This window comes from Enoplosus armatus, chromosome 18 (assembly GCF_043641665.1).
Source record: "Enoplosus armatus isolate fEnoArm2 chromosome 18, fEnoArm2.hap1, whole genome shotgun sequence".
NCBI classification, from domain to species: Eukaryota; Metazoa; Chordata; class Actinopteri; order Centrarchiformes; family Enoplosidae; genus Enoplosus; species Enoplosus armatus.
In genome coordinates this window covers 21328648-21356644 of record NC_092197.1, presented here as the reverse complement: position 1 = coordinate 21356644, position 27997 = coordinate 21328648, and the positions used below count along the sequence as shown (strand labels likewise).

The window sequence follows — 27997 nt, the reverse complement described above, 5'->3', positions numbered from 1 at the left end:
CAGGTCTTGTAGGATACCAGCAGCCTCAGGCCTGCTTCAGATGAAAGCCCACAACAGAGATGAGGCCTCACTGCCCATAAATCAGCTCTCTGATAACCCTCATTCTTCCTGCTCTGTGACCTTGGCCAGTCCCTCTGACAGCTCCTGTCTCTCTTCTTCAAGAAAGGTATTCACTGTCTGCCAAGCATTGTTGATTCTCCTGATATTTTGTGTGTGTATGTCTTTGTGTGTTTATAACATGTTTCAAATGATTCAGAGTAGGGTTTCTGCCAGTGTATTGCAAGCATCCTGCCAGGCCTAAGTATCAGAATTTTTTTTTTTGTATTTTTAAGATGTTTTGTAACTATAGTTACAGTGGGGCAGCTCGGTTGGAAACGTATACAGATATAAATGTTGGAAAGCTCAAAATGGTTTAGTTAAAACGTGAACGCACTAAAGGAAAGCAGCAGGTCTGAGATCAGTGTTCTTTACCCACGTTGTACATAGAGTGACGTTTAACACTTGACGCTTCCAACTATCATCAGCTAACATTACCTAGCAACCTTAGCTAGCTAGTCAAACAGTCAGTAACACAGACACTTCCTTTGAGACATTTAGGGATAATTTCAAGGAGGAAAGGTAAAAGCCAAAAAACCTTATCATCGCCATCACCTCCAGTATTTGGCCTTCTGAAAAAAGCATTCACGGCTCAACCGATTCAATAACATTAGCCCAGACTCAGGTTGGCAAAGCACAGCCGGCAAGCACCTTGTCCTTGGTACACCGCTAGAACAAGAACAGCCAAATATTGATAGCGTAAACATTATTTGAAGCAGAAGTAAACACAGAGTCACTGGAGATGGCTTTACTTGTTGTTAAAGCAATTGCTAACTACTGCTAACTGCCGTAGCTAGTTAGCTGCGCAGCTAGAGGTAGTTTTCACCAAAATAAAGTTAATAATAATAATATAATTATTAATAATAATATTCTTATTGTTAACAATAATATAATTATTGTTAATAATAATTAATAATACAAGTTGTGTGGTTTTGTACAGTAATCAGCGAGGCCCGGCCCCCAGAAACACTTTTGCTATTTTTCAAGCGAAGTTGACTGTCATGTTGTTGAGCACACCGACAAGATGATGAAACAGGCTGTACTCAGGGCTCAGAGGCTGTTTATTATTTTTAATTTTGCCCTTCATGTATTTTATCATTCACTTTGGTATGTTATTTCATTTTTCCCTCTGTGAAGTGCTTTCTTACTGTACTTTGTTAAAATACAGATAAATAAAGATAAATGCTTCATAAATAAAGTTTATTATTATTTATACATTTAGTTTTTTATGGGCTCAGTTTGTCCCCTAAATGTGAGAATCCTCATGGAACATTCCTGAATTTAGCACTTCATTAACCACTTTGTCAGCTGTGTGTGGGCTATCCAGTGATCATTTCTGATTTCAGCAGAGGAGTTAGAGCAGGGGTATTCAACTAAAATTCAAAGAGGTTCAGTTAGAGAAAATGTCCTCAAGCAAAGGTCCGGAACATCATAATGTCTAACTTGCGTTGTGATTTTGTGTGATATATATTGAAGTAGCCTAGTAGATGTATCAACGTCTGCATGTAATCAACAACTGACTGTCAAATCAAATAAAGAAAGTACAATTCAAAAAATTTTTGACAATATTTATTGTCACTCAACATTGAACTATACAGATACATAATAGTGTAGATATGTATAATGTTCTTCTCTCATTAACTAAAAGAAGGGCTGCATTTAATAAATAGAATAGAGAAAATAAAATAAAATAGCTTTTGAAAAATTGTGCATCTTTAGTGTTTAATTTTAGAAAAACAAAATAAAGTGTAGCAGCAGCTTGAGTTTCCCTTTTTCTTTGTTAACTGTTTCACATCTTAACAGTCTCAACCAATTTCACAATAAATAATGTGTCTTCTCTCCCTCCAGCTCACTCGTCTCTCCGTCTTCTCTCCCTGTGTCGTTCACTCGTCTTGTCATCTATCACTCGCCTCTCACCTCTCTCGTCTGTCTGTATTCAGAGTCGCAATGTTTATCGCCTTGAATGCACAGATTTGATTGGCTGAGTAGTATCACGTGGGCTGGCGTAACTCGTATGCAACTGGTCTGTGAGTTTCCTGAGCTGCTAAACCAGTGCCGTAAAGACTAGAAAAGCTGCGCCGGTTAAAATAGAAGCGCCCGTCAAAATTTTAAATCCCTTAATAATTTATTGATGATAGGTGCGGGTCCGTATAGGACGGTGTCTGGGTCCGGACTTGGACCGCCTGTTAGTGACCTATGAGTTAGAGGATTAGTTTGGGTCTCGAAGGCCAGGGACTTGTGAGCTTGTGATGACGCTGTGTGAATCCTCTGTAAAGCTTAAGGTCACCCTGAGTGAGAGCCTTCACTGTTTTGGATTGACATATTTCATTTTACTAGTTACTATCTATGCTAACTAACAAATAATTAAAGTGAAATTCAATGAAAGGACATTTTCATCAATTTATGCTATGCTGTTTTCCTCCCATTGTTCCCAGCAGGTCTCAAAGCCAGTGTCTCCTCAGCTGGCCTTTTCATCAGTGCAGTACTTCATCATGAAGAGCAGCAACATCAGGAACATAGACATTTCTCAGCAGAAAGGTATCTGGTCTACCACACCAAGCAATGAGACCAAACTTACCAAGGCCTTCCTGGAGAACAACGTCATCATCCTCATTTTCTCTGTTCAGGGCTCTGGACACTTCCAGGTAAAACTGTGATACTGTGTGCTTCTATAAAACTGCATCATGCTACAGTATATGTAATGCATAATCATACTAGACCATATTTGTAAAAGTGCAATATGAATTAAGGATCAAACTGATTTTCCACAGGGCTACGCTCGCATGACATCAGTCATCAGTCAGGAGAGCTGCCAGGACTGGGGCTTCATGGGGCTAGGAGGTGTTTTCAGTGTAGAGTGGATCCACAAGGAGAGTGTTCCCTTCCAGTGCACCCAACACATCCTCAACCCATGGAACGACAACAAGAAGGTCCAGATCAGCAGGGACGGACAGGTGAGAGGACGGTGCAGACACAGGGTGCAACAGAGTCTGCCTCATATCAAAGAGGCGGTTTCACAACATGAGTTGTTTGAGTCCCAGTGGCATCCTCTTCTCAGCAGATTAGGGGACACAGTCAACAGTTGATGACTGAAATAATTACCGTAAATCATAACTTAAATACAGGCAAACACATAAGAAATATCAACAAATAGTACGTAATTAATAACTCCAGAACAGACAAGATTCATAAGAAGATGCCTATTAAAGAATGCAGCATGAATGCATTGAAAGAGGGCTGTTCAAAGGTCTTCCAGCAACTATTCTGAGCATTGCACTCATTCCCAAAAATGGCATTTGAAATTCTGCCTCATTCATAGTATTAATGATTTATGAAATAGTGGTCTTTCTCTTGGCGTTCTTGGTATTCTTTGCCCAAGACAATCATCTACACACTTTAAAACCTTGTCCCACAGTGGACCAGGACGTTCCCACAGTGGATGCATGAGGGTGCCATGTGCCTTCCTGCACCTCCAGCTCATCTTGTCCTGGCTGAGCCACATCGTTAAATGAGCTATTATACAATTGCTTCTGAGTTATGCCAGTCAATGCATATTGAGAGGGAAAATTTAAGAAAAGTTTGTTTGTGAGTTACATGCTGCTCGAGTTTAACACCTTGCCGCTACACTCAAAGTTTAGTCATTTTCAACCTTGTTTGTTGGTGATCTAAGCTTTTTCATTTCATTGGCCATTTCTACTGCATCCTTCCATGGTACTGTAGAAATAACATGAGGTTGTTATATTCAATACACCCAAAGAACATTGGGTAAGAGCATATTTATGCTTGTCCAACCACATTTATAATATTGTTGAGTTATTTTGCTGACATTTCTTGTGTTTTATGTTTCCTGTAGACGTAGGACCCAGTTGGTGTGTACATTCGACATTAGTCTTGCCACCGTGACTTTACCACCTCTAAAGCTACATTTTTCTGACTCTCACAAACCAAGCATTTCCACGCCATATTCATTCATCTAACTTCTTCTCAACTGTCCCTTTCAACTTTTTGGGTGCACCCATCAGGTCTGAATGAACAGTTGCCCATGGGCCCTTCTCACTAGCCCTAGGTCATTTCACTTTGGGTAGCCCATCACTCCTCTCTTTCTTTGGTGGCCTACTCTTACCATTCCCCTGGCTCCGGCAGCTCACCGGGTAGAGCGCGTACCACATAGGCTGAGTCCTCATTCTTCTGACCATGTGTAGAAAGCCTAAGAGTCAAAGGGTTCTATTTTCATGGCAGTGCAACGACCAGCACAAGCAGCGCTCTGAACATTTGGTGTTTTCCTGACCTTCAACTTCACTTGGAGCTTTGATGTCTCTTTGGTGTCCAGCTCAGAGCGCACGGTGCACAAGTAGAACAAACGGGAGGGTCATTCAAATGAGGCAGCGTAAAGAGAGTATGCTGATATTTTAGACTTCATGCTCAGAATAGACATCTCAGAACTACGTCTGTTTCTGGGGCACGTCGGTCTGCTGCCATTTTGGTGATTTCCTATTCAAGAGCAAACTTGAATGCTGACATACGAACGCAGCAACAACTGAATCATTCTGAATACATTAATGAACCAATTTAATCAAACATTCCCCCGCCAGTAGCGTTAAAGCATTAAAATCAGCACCAGAAGTAACGTGTAAATCATTTTGCATTGATCTATAAATTCTATAGATTCTTACAGCATCTTCTGTCCACAGCTGCTGTATGCATGTATTAAAAAAAAAAAAAGTACAATTTCCCCCCGGGGATCAATAAAGTAATTCTGATTCTGATTCTGATTCTGAAATCTCTGCAGCCGCAGTGCCATTACGCACATCCGTCCACTGTGTTTACTTCATTAAATCACATGTTAAAAACACCAAGCTGCTACAGAATAACCACACATCAGACTGGTGGGCTGGTCAGAACTCTGTATTTTGCCTGTTTATGCAGGACACATGGGATCACCAGGGCTCATTAATCCTGTGCATCACTGCATGTTTCATGTTTTATGTTTTGTGATGGGGCACATGCTGCTGTGTCACATTGTGTTATCACAAAAACGGCTTCACCAAACTATGTTTTATTATTTGGTTGTCTCATCATTCTACTGATAACAATATGATTTCCTGGAGAAGCTGATTCTTCATTTGTTGAGTCATTGCTGCCATAACTCACTGTGATTGGCTCAGCTATATCAGAGCGATGGGAGCAATGATGTGATTGGCTGAGAGTGTATTTTATTTTTATTTGTTTGATAATTCTTTGTTATTTCAACAAAAAGGTATCTCAATAGTGACAGTATATATTGCAGTTTTCCCAACATCACAGGGATTTGTACAAAAATACAGTAGAAGTAACAAAAGTGTATAACAGTAACATTAATAACAAAAGTTATATTATAGTAAGTAATATATATATATTAAGTACAATTTAAGGTACAAAAATAGAGTGCAAAATAATAATTAAATAAATGGATAAAAAAAAAAAGAAAAATTAAGAAATCAAAGACTAAGGTTACTAAAGACTAAGATTATTAACCCTGCATGTTAGAAACCCCACCTAACCCCAGCCCTCCTTATCCCACACATACGCACGCACACACATCTTCACACAACTGTGGCTGGGTGTGATCACACACCAAAAATAAATATAGATTCAACAGGGAAAAATAGGGAAAAACCTAACAAACAAACATATACAGCATAACATAAACCTCTATATTCACCTTCACCCCGCTCTTCACTTTCAATTCAATTCAATTCAATTTTATTTATATAGCGCCAAATCACAACAAAAGTCATCTCATGACACTTTACAAATAGAGCAGGTCTAGACCAACTCTTTATGATGTTATTACAGTGGCAAGGAAAAACTTCCTTTTAAGAGGCAGAAACCTTGAGCAGAACCAGACTCTAGGTGGGCGGTCAGGTGCTTTGACCGGTTGGGTTTGAGAGAGAGAGAGAGAGGGAGAGAGAGAGAGAGACATAGAGAGGGAGGGAGAAAGAGAGAGGGGGAGAGACAGACAGAAAGAGACAGAGAGAGAGAGATAGACGTAGAGACACAGATAGACGGACCAACAGACAGACAGGCAGAGATGTATGGCAGCACTAGCAGTAGAAATAGCAGCTATAATTATAATAATAATAGAAATATGACTGATAATAGTAGTTACAGCTGTAATAATAGCTGAGATTAATAATAGCAATAACAGCTTTAATAGTAACAGAACTACGACTCAGGGTCCTGTACTCCTCCAGGACCCTGAGGAGAGCAGGGAAGATCGCTGCCGACCCCTCCCACCCCGGACACCATCTGTTCGACCCCCTCCCCTCTGGCAGGAGGCTGCGGTCCATCAGGACCAAAACCTCCCGCCACAAAAACAGTTTCTTCCCCTCTGCAGTCAACCTGACGAACTTACATTGACCCCCCCCCGAACACAAACACTACTTATACGTTACATCACCCCTGTCCCCCCTGCGTTACATTAACGCACCCACCCCCTACTGGACACTTATCTGGACACTTTACTTTATTCTTGTCACTGCACTGTTGTTATTTATCTTATCTTATTTTTATTTTTATTCTTATTTTAGCTTTTATATTCTACTTATTTGTTATCAAAACAATAGCACCTTCAGACCACAGCCAAATGTATGTTACTTGGCAATAAACAGTTTCTGATTCTGATTCTGATTCTGATTCTAAACATAATAACTGTAGTGATGAGAGTCAGGCAGGCCCATGGCAGCAGCACTCAGGCGTACCAGGACCACGATCCACAGGAACCTGTGAGACGAGAAAGAGAGGAGAGGAGCTTGATAGCTGAACGCTCTGGCTCCTGTTCTGCTTTTGGAGACTCTAGGAACCACAAGCAACCCTGCATTCTGAGAGCGCAGTGCTCTAGTGGGGTAATAGGGTACTATGAGCTCTTTAAGATATGATGGTGCCTGACCAGTAAGAACTTTGTAAGTCAGGAGAAGGATTTTAAACTCTATTCTAGATTTTACAGGGAGCCAGTGCAGCAAAGCTAACACAGGATAAATATGATCTCTTTTCCTGGTTCCTGTCAGTACACGTGCCGCAGCATTCTGGATCAGCTGGAGAGTCCTCAGGGACTTATTGGGACAGCCTGACAATAAGGAATTGCAATAATCCAGCCTAGACGTGACAAATGCATGGACTAATTTTTCTGCATCTGTTTGAGACAGGATCTTCATGATTTTTGCAATGTTACTGAGGTGAAAGAAGGCAGTCCTTGAAGTTTGTTTTACGTGGGAGTTAAAGGACATGTCCTGATCAAAGACAACTCCGAGATTCCTCACGGTGGTGCTGGAGGCCAGGGCAATGCCATCTAGGGTAACAATATCCTTAGATACTGTGTTTCTGAGGTGTTCAGGGCCAAGAACAATAACTTCTGTCTTGTCCGAGTTCAACATCAGATTATTACAGGTCATCCAGGTCTTTATGTCCTTAAGGCATGCTTGGACCTTGGCTAACTGATGAGGTTCTTCTGGCTTGATCGATAAATATAGCTGGGTATCATCCGCATAGCAATGAAAATGTATGGAGTGTTTTCTAATGATATCTCCTAAAGGAAGCATATATAAGGTGAATAGTATTGGTCAAAGCACAGAACCTTGTGGAACTCCATGAATGACTATGGCGTACATGGAGGATTCATCATTAACATGTACAAACTGAGATCGATCTGATAAATACGACTTAAACCAGCTTAGTGCGGTTCCTTTGATGCCAATTAAATGTTCCAGTCTCTGTAATAGGATATGATGGTCAATGGTGTTGAATGCAGCACTAAGATCTAACAAAACAAGTATAGAGACAAGTCCTTTGTCTGATGCAGTTAGAAGGTCATTTGTAACTTTCACCAGTGCTGTCTCTGTGCTATGATGAGCTCTGAAACCCAAATTAGGTTGATATATTATACACATAATCAGAGAGCCCAAGACCTGCTGCTGGTTGTTGCACTAACACGATTTAAATGGGGCCATATTATACTCACACTCATATAATCATTTTTTATTAATTAAACGTCATAAAATAGGGGAAAATGCCAGTCACAATTTCCCAGAATCTAAGGTGATGTTTGTTGACCAAGAGCCAGAGATGTTTCATTTCAAATGGGATCAAACTGCTTGATAACTGACTAAAGAAATAATTGATTATCAAACGTTAGATCACCTTGACCTTGACCAACAAGTCAATGAATGGACCAATCTTTTCAGCTCTATTGTTTATTTTTCTACAGTCTGCTGAACGCAGCACTAGCAGTAGAAAGTTTCTCTTCCTGAAACAGTTTATAGAAAGTTTGGTAATATTGTGTTATAATATATTATAATATTATTAATGTTTGGAAAGAATTGTCAATCCAAACTGTAAAGATCTCTTTCAGCTGGTCAGTAGAAAATATCACAGGTTGATAGTGTAATATCTATGCCAGTGGGTGCCTTTACTCATTTACTCTCGTTACCCTGATTTGTGGAGAAACTCTTTCAGTTGCTTTCATGTTAACCCGTGTAATTACTGTATTTTAAACTTTTTCTCTTTTTTTTTTTGTCTCATGTAGGACTTAGAGCCCCAAGCAGGCAGCCAGCTGCTGTTACTGTGGGGGGGGGACTCTCGGAATCAAGTTCAATAAGAGGAAGCAGCAGACCTCCTCTCTGCACCACACTCACCAAGTTAATTTCTTACTCCACCAAATCTGGCTCACACTACATGCAAACATTGTACATTGATAGAAATATTATCCATCAATTAGGGGGTAGATCGTTAAGATATTACATGTTTTTATTTCTATTTTGCCTTAAACACTACAGTTAAGGTGAGATGGCAGGACAATGGAAGAGGGACTGATTAATTTGAATGCAAAAGTTCAAGTCTCAACTCAAGTCTTCTGCTGTGTTTCTGTTTTGTCTATTCAATAAGTTTCCATGCCTTGTATTCAAAATGGTTACTTGTGTTCTTATCAAACAGTATGACCTTAACATGTTTGTATCACACTGTTTTAGTTTGATGAATACAGTTCTTTCAGACTGTTGTAATGATGTCCAGTTAGTTTTTATGGAAATGTTTTGACTGACATGTGTACACTGTTGACAGCAAATAAACAGTGCTTCTCTGCACACCCAGTAAAAAGTTCTGACATTGCGTTTCTTAAAATGTTCTACATGTAGAAGCTTCGCTCGGATGATGTTGTTGTCGTCCACTAGGCCTCATCAGGGACTATTCATGGGATTAATTTGAGCGCATTTTTCAACTTTTTGCAAATGTTTCCTGGATGAAGACAGGGAAAAAACATTATATATGTTGTTAGAATCTGAAGCTTGACATTTTTGCTGCTGTATGAGGAGAGGTGAAAAAGTGAACTTTTGTCATCCTTGTAATTGTGTTAATGAGATGACAAAAATAAATAGTGATTTCCCAGTTGCCAGTGTGATGTCCTCACTCCTCTCTAACTGTCCTGTGACTGTCCAGCTGCCAGAATCCACATGAAGCAAGACAAGAGCCGATAAAACTGTTGATACATTCATCTAGGTCGCCATCTATTGTTGCTGTGTGCTCACAGCAATAAGCAAGTGATTTATGGCCTTTTTTTGTCCTGGGTTTTGCCTTTCAGGCTGTGCCAGACAGACAAGGAGCTCTATCAATGAAACTGTTAAGTACATCAACAGCAGAGACCACTGAAGCTAACTGTGTGATTAATGAAGACACATACATCATCCGCTAAATATGAACTGTCCAGTGAAATAATCAAACAACATTTTTAAAGATTAAAAAGTTTGTTGGTGTACCTTCTGCAGATTTGTTGTAAGGCAGGGAAATCCCTCAGCATTCACACTCTTTGCTATGACACTATATTATATTATTTTTATTATTATATTATTAATATTGTTCCTCCCGTTTCTGTTGATCATCTTTGAGATGTTTCTACACCTTGATTGTAGTCCACCTGTGGTAAACTCAATTGATTGGACATGATTTGGAAAGGCATACATCTGTCTATATAAGGTCTCAAAGCTGACAATGCATACAGAGCAAAAACCAACTGCCTGCAGAGCTCAGATACAGGATTATGTGGAGGCACAGATCTGGAGAAGGCTACAAACGCATTTCTGCTGCATTGAAGGTTCCCAAGAGCACAGTGGCCTCCATCATTCTTACATGGGAGGAGTTTGGACCAACCAGGACTCTTCCTAGAGCTGGCCACCCAGCCAAATTGAGAGGGGAGGAAGGTCTTGGTAAGAGAGGTGACCAAGAATGGTGGTCACTCTGGCTGGGCTCCAGAGATCTTGTGTGGAGATGGGAGAAACCTCTAAGGACAACCATCTCTACAACACTCACAAGACACATGAAAGCCTAAAGGACTCTCAGACAGTGAGAAACAAGATTATCTGGTCTGATGAAGCCAAGATTGAAATGTTTGGCCTCAATTCTAAGAGTCATGTCTGGAGGAAACCAGGCAACGCTCATCACCTGCGCAATACCATCCCAATGGTGAATCATGGAGGTGGCTTCATTATGGTGTGGGGGGAGTTTATCTGCTGCAGGGGCTGGGGGATCGTTATTGAAAAACTGGTCCAGAGCGCTCAGGACTGAAGGTTTGCTTTCCATCAGTACAATAACCTGACGACTCTGTGACTGTCCTTGAGTAGCCCAGCCAGAGCCTGTACATCAACTCGACTGAACATGTCGAGAGAGAATTGCTGTCCACCAAGAGTCCTCCTCTCCCTCTCCATCTTTACACATTCATGTCCCTCCAATGCATGTTACTAACTTTATATCTTCCCCGGAGTTTCCTTGTGCTTTCTCGTCTCGCAGGTTCCTGTGGATCGTGGTCGCGGTACGCCTGGCTGCTGCTGCCATGGGCCCGCTTGACTCTCACCGCTACAATTTTTATTGTTAGTCATATTTCTGTTATTATTTTCCTTGCCTCTGTCGCCAAGTGCTTGCTCATGGTGGGAACTGATGGATCTCTGTAATAATATTATAAAGAGTATGGTCTAGACCAGCTCTATATGGTAAGTGTCATGAGACGACTTTTGTTGTTATTTGGCGCTATATAAATAAAATTGAATTGAATACATGTCCAGGGTCAGGAAACAGGCAGACTGCAGATTCATCACACCTTGGACACAACCCTTTCCAGCTTCTTCTCTCTGGTAGATGCTACAGAGAACTATACGCCAAAACGACGAGACAAGAACAGTTCCTTCCCACAGGCATCACTCTGATGAACTATTAACATCAGTCATATGGTGTCAATAACCCTGTAAGACCAAAACATCCTCTTACTTACAAATTATAAATCACTGTTAAATATAAATCCTGCATGCTTTATATTCTGTATACATAACCACCCACTTCTTGAATATAAAGTAATCATTTACATTAGTACAATTTCCCCCGGGGATCAATAAAGTATTTCTGATTCTGATTCTGATTCTGATAGTCATTCAATATTTATTCCTTTTCACTATTGCATTCTTGTTTACAATGTACAGAACAACACTTGACTTGTATATAGACATTTTATATTGTTTGTCATTTTAAATATATATATTCAAATATTTCGCCTACTTGTATGTATGTAATAGTTCTATTTATCTATTTAATTGTATATTAACTGTCTATTTCTATTTTCCTGTAAATTGTTCTGTGTGTAATTGTAATTGAGAGCAATTTAAAATCAGAGCCTTGTATGTGTTTACGTACTTGGCCAATAAAACTGATTCTGATTTTGAAAAAATTAACTACAAAGTGTGAACAGTAGAGGAAACTAAGGTGTGTGAGTGCAGGAAGGTGACAGACATTTAAATATAGGTGTGGCCATCACAGTTTGTCTGAGTGAGTTATTTTTCCATAATACAAAATAATTTAAATAATAATTTAAATAAATAATTTACTTAGTTCTGTACATATTATTTTGAGCTACTCAAATTGACTTGCGTATTACAGTGTTACCTTACTTAATACTTAAATTCAGCAGGAAATATTGAACCTTTTACTCCACTACATTTATCTGACAGCTATAGTCACTAGTTGCTCTACTCTATTCACATTTTACATGTACACATCCCATAATATACTATTTAAAATAATATATAATATAACCCTCTTAAAGAGGTCATTCTACATTCTGCAATGAGTAAGGTACCTTTGATTTTACTTTACTTTTTTAAAACAAATTGGTTAAGAGTTTGGACTCTTAAATTGATATGGTCTTATATAAAATGTAATTGGATATACTATTATGGTAATTGAATAACATCTCTTTGGAGCGTTTGCGGTATTAGTACCTGAGCACTGGTGGTCATCATCGGAAATTATATGAATACTGTATAAAAGCCAGGACAGCGAACCCACCAACGGTTGCCATGGACACACTGCTCTGTACTTCAAGCGCTGCCCACTGCTGTGTCTACCGCGCCAGGAATTACTTTCAAAGTCTGATTGGCTCCTTCTCTCTCACCAGACATCGTACATCTCACACCATTGGACTGCCTATACGGCTCTGGCGCGTGGTTGTGAGTCCTAATCTCCGATTGGCCAGGAACCTGCGGGACTTAGTAGCGCCGCATGTCGTCCGTGAGCTGTTATTGGACAGGAAGCCAGGTGCTGTAGAGCCGGTTGTACACTGCTCTGTCATCGTCATATATAAAAACACTTCTGCCGGAGCGAAGAAGACTGGTGGGCTGGATACGAATAACAACGGAGTAGTAACTGTCACCATCACTGGAGTTAACTGACTTCACACACAGGTGAGAGGCTTTATGTACGGTCTGCCACGTCATATGTTTAATTTCGTTTTGGTCTGTTAAGTGTTAATAGAGGATATTCGTCATCAGAAGCCTGTCATCTCGGGAATCTGTGTGGGATGTTAAGATTAAATCAGAATTGTTATTATTGTTATTGTCATTATTGTTAATAAGTTATTCACTTATGCTAGCTGGCACATTTCTAACAGTTGGTAAAAAGTTTCATAAGACACAAGTCAGCTAACGTTAAATTAGGCTGTTGTAGGTACATTTTAGCCCAATGAGTTGGATAGGAAGCTGGTCCGTCAGCTATTTTGTCCGGGTAACGTTAGCAATCTAACTGGCTGAAATCATGCTGTTCCTCCGTAGTATGACCAGTCAAATTCGGTGTCCTGAATAGGGATTTTGTCCAACTATATGTTTCCTTTATACATACTACGTACATACTGTCTTAGGCAACAAACCAATATTTTCTTACACAACCCTTCAGTGTGACACTCTAACCGGTTAACGTTACAGATAACTGGACCGGTCATAAACGACTTAAGTTCCAGGAAATCCCGTTGCTCTTTCCCCCACTTCTGCTCTTCTCTACTCTAATCTGGTGTCTGTCTCCCAAACACAAGCTTTATGTAGCTGTTTAGGTACGTGTAATAAGCAATATCAGCTAACGGCTAGCTGTCAGACTTAGCTTTAGACCTAACAAATGCTACAACAACCTAGCTAAGGTTAATTCTGAAAATGTCCTGTTTATGCCTTTTTTTAATTAGCTAACTTACCGCTAGAAACTTTTTATGTGTGTGGTTTGGTGTCTTTTTTTAACCCATGTGCAACGTGACTGGTATTGAGTTGGTTTGGTTAGAGTATAAACGTCAAGTAAAGCAGACAGGTAATAGTGTCTCAACCAACGCAGTAAGTCATACTACTAGTGCAACGATCTTAGCCTACATGCTAGGTGGTTCATGTTCTCAGTAACCTTGCCAGATAGCTAACCTTACATTAGCTAAATAATGTTAGCTGTAAGCTCTCTAAGCTAACAGTGGAACAACGACACAATCTTGATGTATCGTGTCTAATGTTAACATAACATCGGATACTACTTTGACACTCCAGTGTTACTAGTTTACTGAGAAGTTATCAAATCGCAGTCTTCTAAAAACATGTCGAGTGCAAGAAAAAGCTAATTTGCTGGATGGGTCTCTCCTTTCTGAAATAGCTGGTGGTCTCTGATGATGCATAACATTAACTTTATGGATGGATGTAAATAGTGGCTGGTATTCTTCAAGCAGAGTCAGTAATGCTGCACTTTGACCTACTTAACAATGTTATTAATAACGTTTTGGGAGCTGTAGGCTGTGCATGTGTAGCTTCAAGTAGTGGTGTGTGTGTGTGTGTGTGTGTGTGTGTGTACCACCTTTTTATTCACTCATTCCAACAGTAGCAGTTAAGAGGCGTTGCAGGCACCTGGTTAATTATTGTAGACATTTCAAAGTTGTAGTACTCCAGCATTTACACAATGCTCAACAAAATCCGAAATCCCTTCTCAACCCTTTCAGGATGCCTGGATCAGCCCCAATCAGTTGCTTGGGACCATGGCCCAAAGATGTGGGTATAATTGCCATGGAAATGTACTTCCCATCCCAGTATGTGGACCAGGCAGAGCTGGAGCAGTTTGACGGTGTGCCAGCCGGTAAATACACTATTGGCCTGGGCCAAGCTCGCATGGGCTTCTGCTCCGACCGCGAGGACATCAACTCTTTATGTCTGACGGTGGTCCAGAGGCTGATGGACAGGAACGGCTTGTCCTACGACAGCGTGGGTCGACTGGAGGTCGGCACTGAGACCATCATAGACAAGTCCAAGTCTGTCAAGACGGTCATCATGCAGCTGTTCGAGGACTCTGGCAATACAGATGTGGAAGGCATTGACACCACAAACGCCTGCTACGGTGGTACAGCTGCACTCTTCAATGCTGTCAATTGGGTGGAGTCCAGCTCATGGGATGGTGAGTGAACAAACTTGAGTTAATGTATGTTGATGTATTTTCATTATTACATGGTTGTTTTCCCCCATGAATTGATCAATTACTTGGTCTATAAAATGTGACGACAAATGTCTGTCATAGAGTTTCCCAGAGTTAAAGGACACATCTTCCCAATGATATAAACCAAAGACAAGCAGCAAGAGATGCTGGAACCAGAGAATGGTTACCATTTTTGGTTGATAAATGTTGTTGTTTAGTCACTTAATTTCCTGTTAAGAAACTAATTGGTTAATCAAAAGTAATTGTTATAGTAGTTGACTGTACAATAATGGTAATTCATTTTTGATGCAGTTTTGGACAGCACAATTTGATTCTGTAACAATAAGCCAAAATGCTATTGATATAAAAAAAAAAAAAAAACATCTGAAATTATTTTTACTCTCCTACAACACAAAAAGTAATGGTTCTAATAATACACTAAGTATTAGGAGATGATGCCAAACACCAGAGACCTCAGACTGTTTCCATTTTAACAGCGTCAAACTAGAATGATTTTTAGAATATCTTTGATTTTCTTTTCCTTGCTGGATAAAAGCAATTGATTAAACAGCATCCCGCATATTTTAAAACGTTTACTGTGGTCAGCCTGAACAATGTTTGCTACACACTCCCTCTCAGTTGCAGGTACCAGTTTTAGCTTGCCTTTTGGGCCTAGTTCATCAGTTGCATCATTGTGATTCAAAGTGTTTTGTATCAATTACTGCTAAAGCCTGACTGATAAGATTATTTATTTTATCAGATAGCTGCATTTAATCAGCCTTAATCATTGCATCAAATGACTCGTTACACTCCCATACAATGAGATTGCTGCAACACCTTTATGTGAGGTTAAATGCCACAGTGCTGATGATTCCATTGTAGAGAAGAGATTTGTGTATATGTTCTTCGAATCAGCTTCTCTTCATGTTTTCTTTCTGCAGGGCGTTATGCTTTGGTGGTAGCTGGGGACATTGCTGTCTACGCCACAGGAAGTGCCCGGCCTACGGGGGGTGCTGGTGCCGTGGCCATGCTGGTGGGGCCTAATGCTCCTCTGGCCTTTGAACGAGGTCAGTTTAGTGATAACTGTTTGTTGTGCTCAATTTGTCAGGCAATGACTGACTTATTGAGTACATCCCACTGTTATTTAGCTGACACCATCATCCAAATGTTTACTGATTGCTTAACCTTTGTACCACGTTTTGATTTAATCTCCTTTGCTGTTCAGCAAGAGTTTAATGTTTTTAGACACTTGGAAGTGAAGCCAGGATTTTTTTACAAGTGATTTTTTAACTAACTCAGTCATTGTGGAAAAGTTTATTAAGAGAAATATTTTTAGGTGAGCATAAAACAGAATTGTATCTGTGTCATACGTGCATAGAAGGAGTCGTGGATGTATAGGAGGAGCTGAATTGAGTGTGTGTTTAGTGCAGTGTGAGTGTGTTGCTGATATCTGCTGTGGTGCAGGTCTGCGAGGAACCCACATGCAGCATGCATATGACTTCTACAAGCCAGACCTGGTGTCAGAGTACCCTGTTGTCGACGGCAAGCTGTCGATAGAGTGCTACCTCAGTGCCTTGGACCGTTGCTACTCTGTGTATCGCAACAAGATCCATGCACAGTGGCAAAGAGGTGAGTTAAAATGGTTACCTGTGATCAATATAGACGGATCCTCCAGCATTTCAGGTGTTCCATGTAGGTTTGTTTTTATATTTATATTATATAAGTTAAGAAGTTAAAGTACCAGAGCCTGATATTGGCCAGTCATAGATGCATCACTTTATTTATTAAGTGAAAGATGTCTGGGGTCACTTAAAAGTGGTATCGTTTCATGGTTTGTCCTGCAGAGTGCACTGCAGGGATATGATTTCATGAACATCATAGTAAAATACAGCTGGAGTGAAGAAATGTAGCAGCCACCTCACTAATGGTTCAAACCAGCACCAACCAGGATGGACCAGGACAATGTTGGTCTGTTGAGTGTTGACTTAATGCGTTTTTTTATATACCTATATACCTATATTAATATAAATTCATCATTAGTGAAGATTAAGTCATTTAGAGCAGAATATAGAATGGAGCATGCAATGAAAACTTAGTTTCAGTTCAAATATATAATTATGTGTATATATAAAGAACATTGGCCGATATCAGAATTTTTTTTACTCCCTAATATCAGCATCAGTCCCAAAAATCCAGTATCAGCCGGGCTCTAAAAAGTACACTTTGAAGTATACTGGCTCTTCATCAGGTGCGGAGGTATCAGAGATTAGGGTACTCAGCACCTCGACAAGAAAGATGTGTCGTTTTGCACACTCATCTTACTAAATTACACATTCAGTCACTGCTCTACGTTAAAGATGATACATCTCAAGACCGTTTTAAAACACAACACAGATCTAAGGTTCCAGTAGAAAAACGCATAATACGGCCACATAATCAGTAACAGTGATGCGTCTCTTTTACCTGTCAAAGTACCCTTCTGTTGGAAAGATGCTGTTGCTGTCATGCACATGGAGGAGGTGCAGTGGAGGGACTGGTCGGATCATAGCCTAATTAGTTAAGAGGGTTTAGGATGTTAACTGCTTGCTGCGCTAAGAAGTTCAGTGACCATAAAGTAGTTAAATGAGATGAGCCTTTAACTTGATGTGTCAACGTGTACAGTATCTGAGACCACAAGGCTATTAAAGACACATTACAAACCATTCATAAGCAGCACAACATTTCCAGCTCCACTCTCTAGGCTTGATATAATGGGCGATGTACCCATGACAGTGCAACGTGTTGGTGTGTTCCTGACCTTGAAATGAGCTTTGTCGCGTTGGTATTTTTATACCTTGCACAGTGTGCATGGTGCAGAGGTGGAAGGAGAGGTGCAACAAAATGAGAGTTGTATGCAGATCAGTGTTTCCCACAGGTTTAGAATTTACTTGTGGTGGTGGTCGGTGCGGCACATGTTACAGGCGGGCCGGGATCAGTAAGAACGTAGTCAAACAAAGGAATATGAATAACTCAGACAGACCTAACGTTAGTTAGGTATCTTATCAATACATCACTGTGTGTGTGTGTGTGTGTGTGTGTGTGTGTGTGTGTGTGTGTGTGTGTGTGTGTGTGTGTGTGTGTGTGTGTGTGTGTGTGTGTGTGTGTGTGGCCTAATATTACTAGCTAACCAATCCAACTACCCTTTTAAGTTAAAATAATATGTGTAACTTTAACACATCAAATGCAACAAGGCATTCTTTTTAAGGCATCCAATACTACAGGTGTCATAGTACACAAAATTCACAGTTCAGTATGTACCTCGGTTTTGGGGTCATGGTTTGGTGTGTCCAGGCTTATATGGCCTAATTGTTCTTCTTCTTGACAGAGGGTTTAGAGAAGCGCTTCAGCTTGGACGACTTTGGCTATCTCGTTTTCCATTCTCCATACTGCAAACTGGTGCAGAAATCGTTGGCTAGACTGATGCTGAATGACTTCCTGAGCCACCCCAGCCCCAACACTGAGACGGGACCCTTCACAGGTCTTGACGCCTTCAGGTACACTTATATAATAATAACAGAAGACAGGGTTTTGGTCCTTCAATAAAACAAGCTTCTTAATTAAAGTCCGGCTTTAAAGGAGGATCTCTTTATTAGTGCTCCCACGTTTTGGAAAGATGGTCTTAAGATGGATTCTTATGTTCTTCTCTGTGTGTACAGTAAAGAGATAACTTCAGCAGTGATGCGGTCTGTCAGTATCTGACAGTTGTTGATCAATGATGGTGAATCTGTCTGCCTCAGCCACTTAAAACCTGCCCCTGGTCGGCTTTGGCTGAAAGCTGAAGTTACAGTCATTATACTGGAGTCCATCTAAGCTAACGCAATGATAAACACGTGTCGTACTGCTTGAGCTCACGTCATGAAGTCATGAAATGTCCCTCTAGTAGAGCATGTATGTAACTAAGCTTTGCATATAATGTAGTGTTCAACGTGTGATGGTTTGGTATATTGTCCAGTTTATAGACCCTTTTAGTGCAGACATCATGATTATGTCACGGTGTCAGCCGGAGCCAAACAAACGAAAAACTGGAGGCAAACACGAATCGCCTCAGAGTAGTAGGCTATATAACCCCCCCGAAAATGTCATCTTGCTGTGTTGTTGGAAATTGAAATTTTATCACATACCAGCTGCCACTGCCAGTAAATCAAAGACAACGTTAATAACGTTATGTGTCTAAAGGTTTGTCATGCCCACCTTATCAGAAATTGGGGAACTCTGAGGAATAGGTGATTTCTCGTGTTACGCTAACTCTTTTAGCGCATTAGCTAACTTTGTTAGCTAGTTGTATGGCCAGAGACAAAACTCATCTGTTAAATATATGTATTTCAAGTCTTGCACATGACCATTCAGGACATAGTTATAGGCATCTAAAGATTTATACACCCTCAGTTTCTTTCTTCTTCAGCCATTGTTAAAAAACAAGCCAACAAAACTTGCTAGCGTTAGCCAACGTGTTCAGGGAATTATCCTGCCTCCACCTAAGCTCCACCCACAAAAAATTCATGATGTTTACTAACAGAAAAGGGGTCTATAGGTTTTACAGTTCAATAATGAAAATGAAGACGCTACAATTAACAGTGTGTCCGTGTAACCATGTGAACTACTTTATAGCAAAGAAATAGTCCCTATGAAGACTGACAGTGAGCACTCCAAACTACATTCCTTTCACCTCCACTGTATTGGGGTGGAGGCAGTAATCTCAGAGATGCATATGTGTGTATATATGTCAAAATCTGAACAAAATAAAACCAGAACTATCCTCATGGAGAGGTACTACCAGAGAGAAGAGAGGAAATACGTTTATGATAATTTGGGTGAACTGACCCATCAAACCCTACCATAAATCCTACTGTCATGCAACATAAACTATAGTTATGTGTTTGTGAGCTCTGTAATAAACCTGTGAGGACCACAAATAACTAAAGTAAAGCCCCTTTCATACATGCAGTCTAACCGTTAAATGTTCAGGAACATTTCCTGCATGGGGTCATATGTGAATGGGGGCAGGGATCGATATTCAGGGAAATCTGTACCGCCACTTTCCCACATCACAACCTCGTAACATTTCAGGGAAAATGCTGGTACAGCAGTGTTATGAATGAAAGCAGTAACACCGCGGCGACAAACACGTATAGGTTACGTCTGTCTGACGAAAGACGCTTTCACGTGGAGTGCGCAAATTTCTTTATTTTAAACAAGAAGATGGTGTTGGTGAAGTGTTGGCATGAACCACTGTAGCCAACATTACACTGATGACCTGTAGATGATCCGAGTATCTGCTGTTTCATCACTTCACTGACAATCTGATTAGGCCTCGGTAGAACTCCTTTGAATCTGTGGAAGCACAACAATAACTCAGTTATTCTATGATGACACAAAGAACCACTATTTAGTGATTCTATTGCTAATCGTGTGTGTGTGTGTGTGTTTGGTTTGCAGAGATGTACAGCCAGAAGAGACTTATTTTGACCGGGATGTGGAGAAGGCCTTCATGAAGGCCAGTGCAGATCTGTTTGAGAAGAAGACCAAGTGCTCCCTGCTGATCTCCAACCAGAACGGAAACATGTACACCCCCTCTGTCTACGGCTGCCTGGCCTCGCTCATTGCACAGTATGTCTGACTTTCATGTATTCATCTATGGTATCACTTGCTGCAACCATGTGCTCAAGAAGCAGTCAAGTCAATGTCTGTCCCTCCAGAAATTTGTTAATACCAAAATGTCTCTACAACAAATTAAAAGAACAACGTAGGAAACAAAGCATCCCTAAATTTGGTAAAGAAGCAGAGAAATGAAAAAAAGAAAAAAAACAACAACACAAAACGTGTGTGCTGAAGAACAGACTGCAAGCACCAGAACCCAACAAAGGGTGTCCAGGCCAAAATCATATTAAACCCCTGCCTCAGTAAACCAACCTCCTTGCTTACACTTTGGGGGAGACAGAGTCCCTCATATATCAAAGTAATCTTTTCAGACAGTGCAGCACAACCTGAGAGGGGGCAGGCTCAGAGCCTGACGCCTCATTCAGGGCAACAAACGTCACAGGAGAACGTTGACATTCCTGGCGAGCTTTGTGCACGGACTACGGATGATTGAAATAACTTGATTCACGGATGATTGAAATAGCTTGAAACAATTGAGGCTCGGTATTGTAGTATGTGAGGACAATCTTTGTTGCCTCTGTGTTGCAGACACACACCTTCACAGATAGCAGGGCAGAGGATTGGCGTTTTCTCCTATGGTTCAGGATTTGCTGCCACTCTGTATTCTCTCAGAGTCACACAGGACCATACGCCCGGTAAGTCGGCCACGGTTCAGTCCAGTTGTGTGATGTGGATTAAATTAGAACTTACAGTACTACTTTCTACATATCGTAGAAAGAAATGGTTAGTGTGTTCTTCCATGTGATTTGTTTGTTTGTTTCAGGATCTGGTCTGGACAAACTTGTGTCCAGCCTGAGTGACCTGAAGGTCAGACTGGACTCAAGGAAGAAGGTTTTGCCTGCTGTCTTCTCTGAGAACATGAAGCTGAGAGAGGAGACACACCACTTGGGTATGACCCTGCTGCTCATGTCTGGTTCTGAAGGAGCCATTCTGATGGTTATTTACAGTGACAATAACACGCCTTCCACATCCAAGTGTGTCAGGAAGTAAAGCTCTTGCACACTCCCATTCCTTCCATGTGTTCAGGAAAAATATTATGTAACCATGAGACTGATCCAATATACTGGGGAAGAAGGAGCTTGACATGACTCACAGTATTCAACTTTTAGGGGCTTCTTTCAGGTTGTACTGTAGTATGCTGTGAGCTAATACAGGAAGCACTCACTCATCTTTGTAGTCCACTACAATATGAAACATAACTGGCAATGACTGTCTGACCAAAACAATCCTATACAGTTCAAAATACCGTATTCATCCCCCAAGGGGCAATGTGACGCATGCTAAAAACACACACACACAACAAATCCATGCAACATATGTTGCTTTTTAAGAAAAAAAAGAGGCAAGGGTTTAAAGACACAAGGGTTAATAGCAGTGGTCAATCCATAGCTGACCAACTGTGTCCAACACCATGATGGCACATTATTATGGAAGCCTATAGGGTTGCATAAATTGAAAGTCAGGTTACATTGTTTATATTGCATTTCAATTGTCAAATTTGAATTAACATTTTAATATTGTCTACTGTACAGCAGGGTATGACTTTGAAAATTAAATGTCAAACAGCTTTTCCTTTTTTATTTTATTTTGTTCATAAAACGCCCATACAAGTATGTGAAAATGAAAAAAAACTAATTGGATTATTTCATTTAAATTTTTACTCAAAAAACACATACATATGTAGAAAAGGATAATGCTATCGTGGAAGTACATTTTCAAGTTTACATTATCATTTTAATGTAGTCTCCTAGGGCTTCCATACATTATGTCAGAAAGTGCAAATGCATTGATCAATCTTTACTTTACCTGTGGAGGTTTTAGGCAGTCTAAAACACGTTCCTGGTGATGTTGTCCTAAAGAACCTCGAAGGATGTGTGGGGTCGTTGATAATCTCGTGCCTTTTAGATCACTTGTTCCATATTAAGCTGTGCAAGAGATCTGTGTTATACCAATAATAATAATAGAGCAGAGGTTAACAACATTCTTTTTCAAAAACATGACTGAATTAATTAATTAAAATGGTTACAATAAAAGCGGTATAACATGTTGACAATATCTTACACTCCACATCCACTCAACGTTGGCAAATAAAGCACAGAAAAGTGTGCTGAGAGGGGAGAGTAACGTAGGAACCATAATGGTGTTGACAACCTTCTTCAGTGTTGTGAACAACGCAGCCATGAGATAAACAGCAACATTACTTAATGTGATTGAAGAAGTGGTATCAGCGTAATTGAAACAGAGCACTGTGCATTGTCCCAAATTCTGGCAACAGGAGCCTTGAGATGGTGGTACTTGACGGGACTTGATTAGATATTTATAATCCTGCATGTCTCGCTGCTTATTATCACTGTGATAATTTGTTTTCAATCTATCCGTACAGCAAGCTGCGTCCCGCAAGGCTCAGTGGAGGATCTGTTCCCAGGGACATGGTACCTGACACGAGTGGATGACAAACACCGCAGGGAATATGCCCGAAGATCTCTGGACGACGACCTGCCAGCAGAGCCAGAACTTGTTCGCTCCAGCACTGCCACCGAGGTACAGGATGAATGACACAGTGAATGAAGGATGACAGTAGGACAGAGTTGATGCATTTGAAATTCTTGGCTTATTGGCTGTTGACGAAATATGTCTTTGTAAGTATCTGTAGTAAACCAAGGAAAATCCTAAAGATGAAGCTGAGATTACTTTTGTTATGATTTGGTGCTATATATTGAATTTAATTGTTTGCATCAACAGGAGCAGATCAGAAAACAAGAAGTCTTCGACCTAAAATAATTAAATAAACAAATATACTTATAAAACTGGGGAAATTTGAAGTAAACGAAATAAAGGCCTGTTTCTCCCTGCAGCTGAGGTAAATACAGGCCACTATTTTGGAATTTACAGTATGCAATAGTTCACAGCTGGAGTCCTAAAGTCTGCCTCTCAGTTTTCAGTACTGTATGTCTAAATGCTGCTATGACTCTCATTGTATTCCAGTGTCTTCTCACATATTCATAGCAAGGCACGTTTATTTATATAGCACCTTTCACCAACCAGGCAATCCATTGAATTTAACAAATGCACTGGCAATCACAGAAGTCTTTTAGCATGGGGGGGGGGGTTAGGGTTAGGAGGGGGGGGGCTCTCAGATGGTCTGGACCTGTCCCAGACCATCTGAGAGGTCTGGATGGTTCATAACAGAGCAAAAGATCATATACCATTCAGTGCTTAATAAACCAACAGTTCATTCATGATGTTTACGCTCTGTTTGCCTCCTCCAGCACATCCCCAGTCCAGCCAAGAAGATGCCTCGCATCCCTGCAGCAGCCGCCGGCCCTGAGGCCGCTGTCAGCAACTGAGAGCACTCAGCTTACCTCTGAGAGGTATTGAGGTCCAACAGTTTGGAAACTGTAATAACTAGACAACACTAGAGGTCAGAAGGCTAGCAAGAAACGACGGTGTCACCTTCGAAATCATTATACGTTAAACTTAAATAGGTTGGAGCAGCTGTAGACAACTGCCTGTACCCTTCCCATCATCCCCCTGTTTGTATTTGACCAGAGTCGATTTTGATCCCAAAAATTATTTGTGTTAGCAATCCATTATTTCAAAGTTTACACTTACCCATATTTTGGACAGTTGTATATTTGGGAGGAGCACAGGCGGACAGACAGGTATCGAGTTAAACAAGCCTTCCTCCTGGCAGCTGGCAGCCAGTGACAGGAAGAAGAAATGGACATTATGTGGCCTCCTTCTGATTTAAAAGAACAAAGGGAAGTGGGCCTCAACTGTGTTAATGCATCAAAATAGTGCTGCTGCCGCCACCGCTGCTGCTGCTGCCGCCGCCACTGCTGCTGCCACGGCAACCCAGCGTGAGACGGAGCTCATACCCCCACTCTGCTGTTTGTGTTGAATACCTCAGTTTTCTATGAAAAGATGTGGTCATTTTTCTACAAGTGACTCTGTGACCAAACATCAGGAACAGGACTGAAGACTCAAAGAAAGCTTCAGAGTCCTCTCTCAGCCTGCACACAGTGGGTGGAGTTGTTGTTGTTGTTGTTGTTGTTGTTGACTGCTGTAGCTGAGCTAATGCGGTCATCACGTTAACATGGTAGGAAACTTCCATCCACACAGAAGATGTCTCATACTTGGTAATGATCCTCAGACAGAAGACTGGTTCTATTCCATAGATGCGTGTTAAAGTGAAGCTATGGTGGATAACACTAGTGTCATTTCAGTTTGTCTATTGAAATGTCTAAACACATTGAGTGATTAGGCATCAGGTTCAGTTTGACTCATTTATCAAGCAGAAATGGTTTCAGCTTCTCTATTGTGAAAAATAACTGCAAACTGAACCTCTTTGGGTTTTGGGCTGTTGGTCAAGCAAAAGCAGATATTTGAAGACGCCACCTCGGACTCTGGGAACTGAGGCTGGACTAGATGATTAATCGAATTTGATTATTATTCGATAATAATTATTGGATCCGTTGCAGCCCTTTTTTTTTTTTTTTTCCCAAACCACAAGTAGTGTCTTTGCCTTTTCAGTGCCACCACATGTATAGCAACGTGTACAGTAACATTTCACTATAATGGAGAAAGAGGAAAAATAGCCCGTAAGTAAGTTGAAAAGTGTTGTCATTCCAACATTGTGGACTGCAGTAGTCATGTTGCTCAGCAGTAGAACACACAGTAGAATGTGGCCAACATGGGCAGGAACCAATCTCAGCTGGCATTGGGGAGAGGCAGGACATACCCTGGACAGGTCACCAGCTTAGTTTTTATCAGTGGGTTTTGACTTTTCTAAACCAGTGACAAAAGAAAAACATTACACCAGTGTCATCATACAGCATCCTTCATCAAGCTTCTAATCCGTTTGAATGACGTTGGAATTGTTTTGTGTTATACTGGATGTATTTCTAATAATTAGTTTACCCTGTTTATATCAATGAGGGCAAACACAATATTAAACATCTCTTAATGCAACATGACCATGGTGTTGAATCACCTCTAAAACAACTAAATTTAAACACAAGTGGAACCTTAGAACCTGGATGAAGGTAGGATTTATTGGATTAGACTGCATTTGTTTTGGAGCGGTGGACCATTCAACTGGAAACAAAGTGCAACCATGACCCGTGTCATGTCATAAGATGTCTTAGGTTCCTCATCTGTCCTACAAAGATACTGCAGTACTTTGCTGCAGTTTTTACTGACACTAAACCGACAGTGCAGAGGAGATGGTGGATAGTTGAGGGATGCCCAACAAATCACAGAGCTGCACTGGCTCAGCCTCATTAAAAGCTTGAAAGCAGCACACCGATGATATATTATTTTGATTTTGTGCAAAGAGTCAGTAACATATTACTGACTGCACCTTTAAGGGCTTACGCTATATCAGATAATTCATTATGGACCCTTATGCAATAGTTGTTTGTGACGTGAAACCACATTGTCAGGCAGTGATTGCTACAGTTTGTTCTTTCTCCTCATTGCACCAAACTAACACACATTCCTATGTCACATTGAAACAGCTGCAGTGTCCCAGTGTTGTAGTCACTCCTTGTCAGTTTCATTCAGATAGCTAAATTGTAACATATTCATTCTTACTAAAGCCTTAATGTCAAAGGGCTTTGTTTCATCAGTTCGGGGATTTAAATGCAACATACAGAACTATTGTGTGTGTGTGTGTCAAATTGTTGTTTTTCCTGTTTAACGTTAACATTGATTTGATTTGACAATAGCTGCTGTCAGCAACAAGAAACCAAATGTTGAAAAAGATAGATATATAAATAGAGCTCAGGCAGAAAACATCAGCCTTAAGGTAACAGTGTTGGTGTGTTCTGGTGGCCGGACTGGTAGACTTGCAAACAGGGATCAGAGGAGTTGTTCTTGAGAAGCCTTACAATAAGCATGTATGAACTGTAAACAGACAAAGTTGTCTTCTAATAATGTACAAATATTCTTTTTAATTGTACAGTCAGAGTTGGTTCCTCTGCAGTTGAGCCTTGCTCACGGCAGCATTGCAAACGCACGCTGTCGCTGTGAGTGTTGTTGATGACTTAACATTTACATCTGTGTAGTGTCTGTAGGGCGCGCCTCAGAGGTCACATGATCTTTACCAATGTTGATGGTAATGTACAGTACAAACTGTAAGATTATTTATGCTGTGTAGATATGAATGAATGGATGTCTCAGATTAATTTTATCCAGACAGTTTGTGTGTAGATTCATAATAAATGGACACTCAACTTGTGTGGTGTGTATGTGATTCATTTTTCAGCAATAATCATGAAACCCATAAATGGATTTAGATATAATCCATGTTTTTGCCACCGTCATGTCTTTACACACTACTGAGTTTGCAAGTAACTGACCCAGAAGACATTTTGTATTCCTATTATATGTTAACATTTTATTGAAACAGAGAATCTGTACTCTCAGCGTGGAAACTTAACAATGAGATTTATACACACTGTGAAGGTGCAACAAATGTCCCCACACCATACAGTTTACACACATTTTTCCAACACCACTCCCACCATGGTGACATTTCAGACCCTCCCTACACCCCATCCTATAACCTCAAAACAGAAACCAGGGGCAAGTTGTTCAAAAGTAATCTGACTGGATAACGGCTATCGGATTGGATCAAATCTGGATAAAACCCTCACTTTGTGTTGTTCAAAACCTTTTATTCGGATCACTTTGATCCAAAAAAACAGGATTATTCTGATCCCAGTTGAAGGGTGGATTTCAGGATCAGAATGGACTTCGGAATTTATCAAAAATACACTTGAATCATGCAGTTTAAATACATATATTTATATCTTGGACTTGATTTGTTTAACTATTACTGTGATAAAGTAAAAATTGGGCTGCATAATAAATCATTCAGTACAATAAATAAAATAAAAAACAGGATTTTGTATTCAAACAAATCAATATAAAATAAATACAGTTCTTTTAATCACCATTTATCAATGTACATTATTTACAATGCAACAATCGTCAGAGATGAAGCAGTCAAAAGCACTTTTGAACAATTGGATCCCTCATCCCACATCTGGTCAGTGGACGTTTAGTTTTGTCAGTTTGTAAAAATGTGTATTTGTGGTAAATTCTTTTTTTTAATTTACTTATTGTGGGTCAGCTGAAAAGTTGGACAATTTAAAGGGTATTAAAAATGGGAGAGCATGTTGGCAAAGGCCGTGGGGATGAAATGTACTTCCAGCTGGGCCCGAATCAACACTAGTCCAAAACCCTGAAGGAGGAGGTGATGACCTTAGGCCGGAAGGACGGATTCAGACACCGGTTCACCGATCCCCTGTCGTCGCTGACAGACATACATGATGGATGCACAAACAGGGCCAAGGGGAGCGCCGTTTTAATAGACAGAATCCCCAGGTTTGCCTGATCCAAAGGTTCGAAAGGCAGACCTTTAAGA

General features: G+C 40.5%; 2 protein-coding genes across 2 annotated transcripts in view; both read left to right on the top strand.

The window, feature by feature from the left end:
• Positions 1 to 9513, top strand: part of ythdc2 (YTH domain containing 2) — a 45512-nt gene extending 35999 nt beyond the window's left edge. The window contains exons 25-28 of the mRNA XM_070924426.1: positions 4 to 166; positions 2532 to 2741; positions 2868 to 3050; positions 8657 to 9513. Of these exons, the coding sequence (XP_070780527.1) occupies positions 4 to 166; positions 2532 to 2741; positions 2868 to 3050; positions 8657 to 8728 (628 nt within the window). The 3' untranslated portion in view covers positions 8729 to 9513. The remainder of the gene's footprint in view (positions 1 to 3; positions 167 to 2531; positions 2742 to 2867; positions 3051 to 8656) is intronic.
• Positions 9514 to 12766: 3253 nt separating this feature from the next.
• Positions 12767 to 24712, top strand: hmgcs1 (3-hydroxy-3-methylglutaryl-CoA synthase 1 (soluble)). Its single transcript, XM_070924926.1, has 10 exons — positions 12767 to 12848; positions 14402 to 14850; positions 15810 to 15935; positions 16333 to 16497; positions 18233 to 18401; positions 20344 to 20514; positions 21094 to 21200; positions 21329 to 21454; positions 22949 to 23106; positions 23835 to 24712. The coding sequence occupies exons 2-10, from the start codon at positions 14403 to 14405 to the stop codon at positions 23910 to 23912; spliced, it is 1548 nt and encodes a 515-aa protein (XP_070781027.1). The 5' UTR covers positions 12767 to 12848; position 14402; the 3' UTR covers positions 23913 to 24712.
• The last annotated feature ends 3285 nt before the right edge of the window (positions 24713 to 27997 follow it).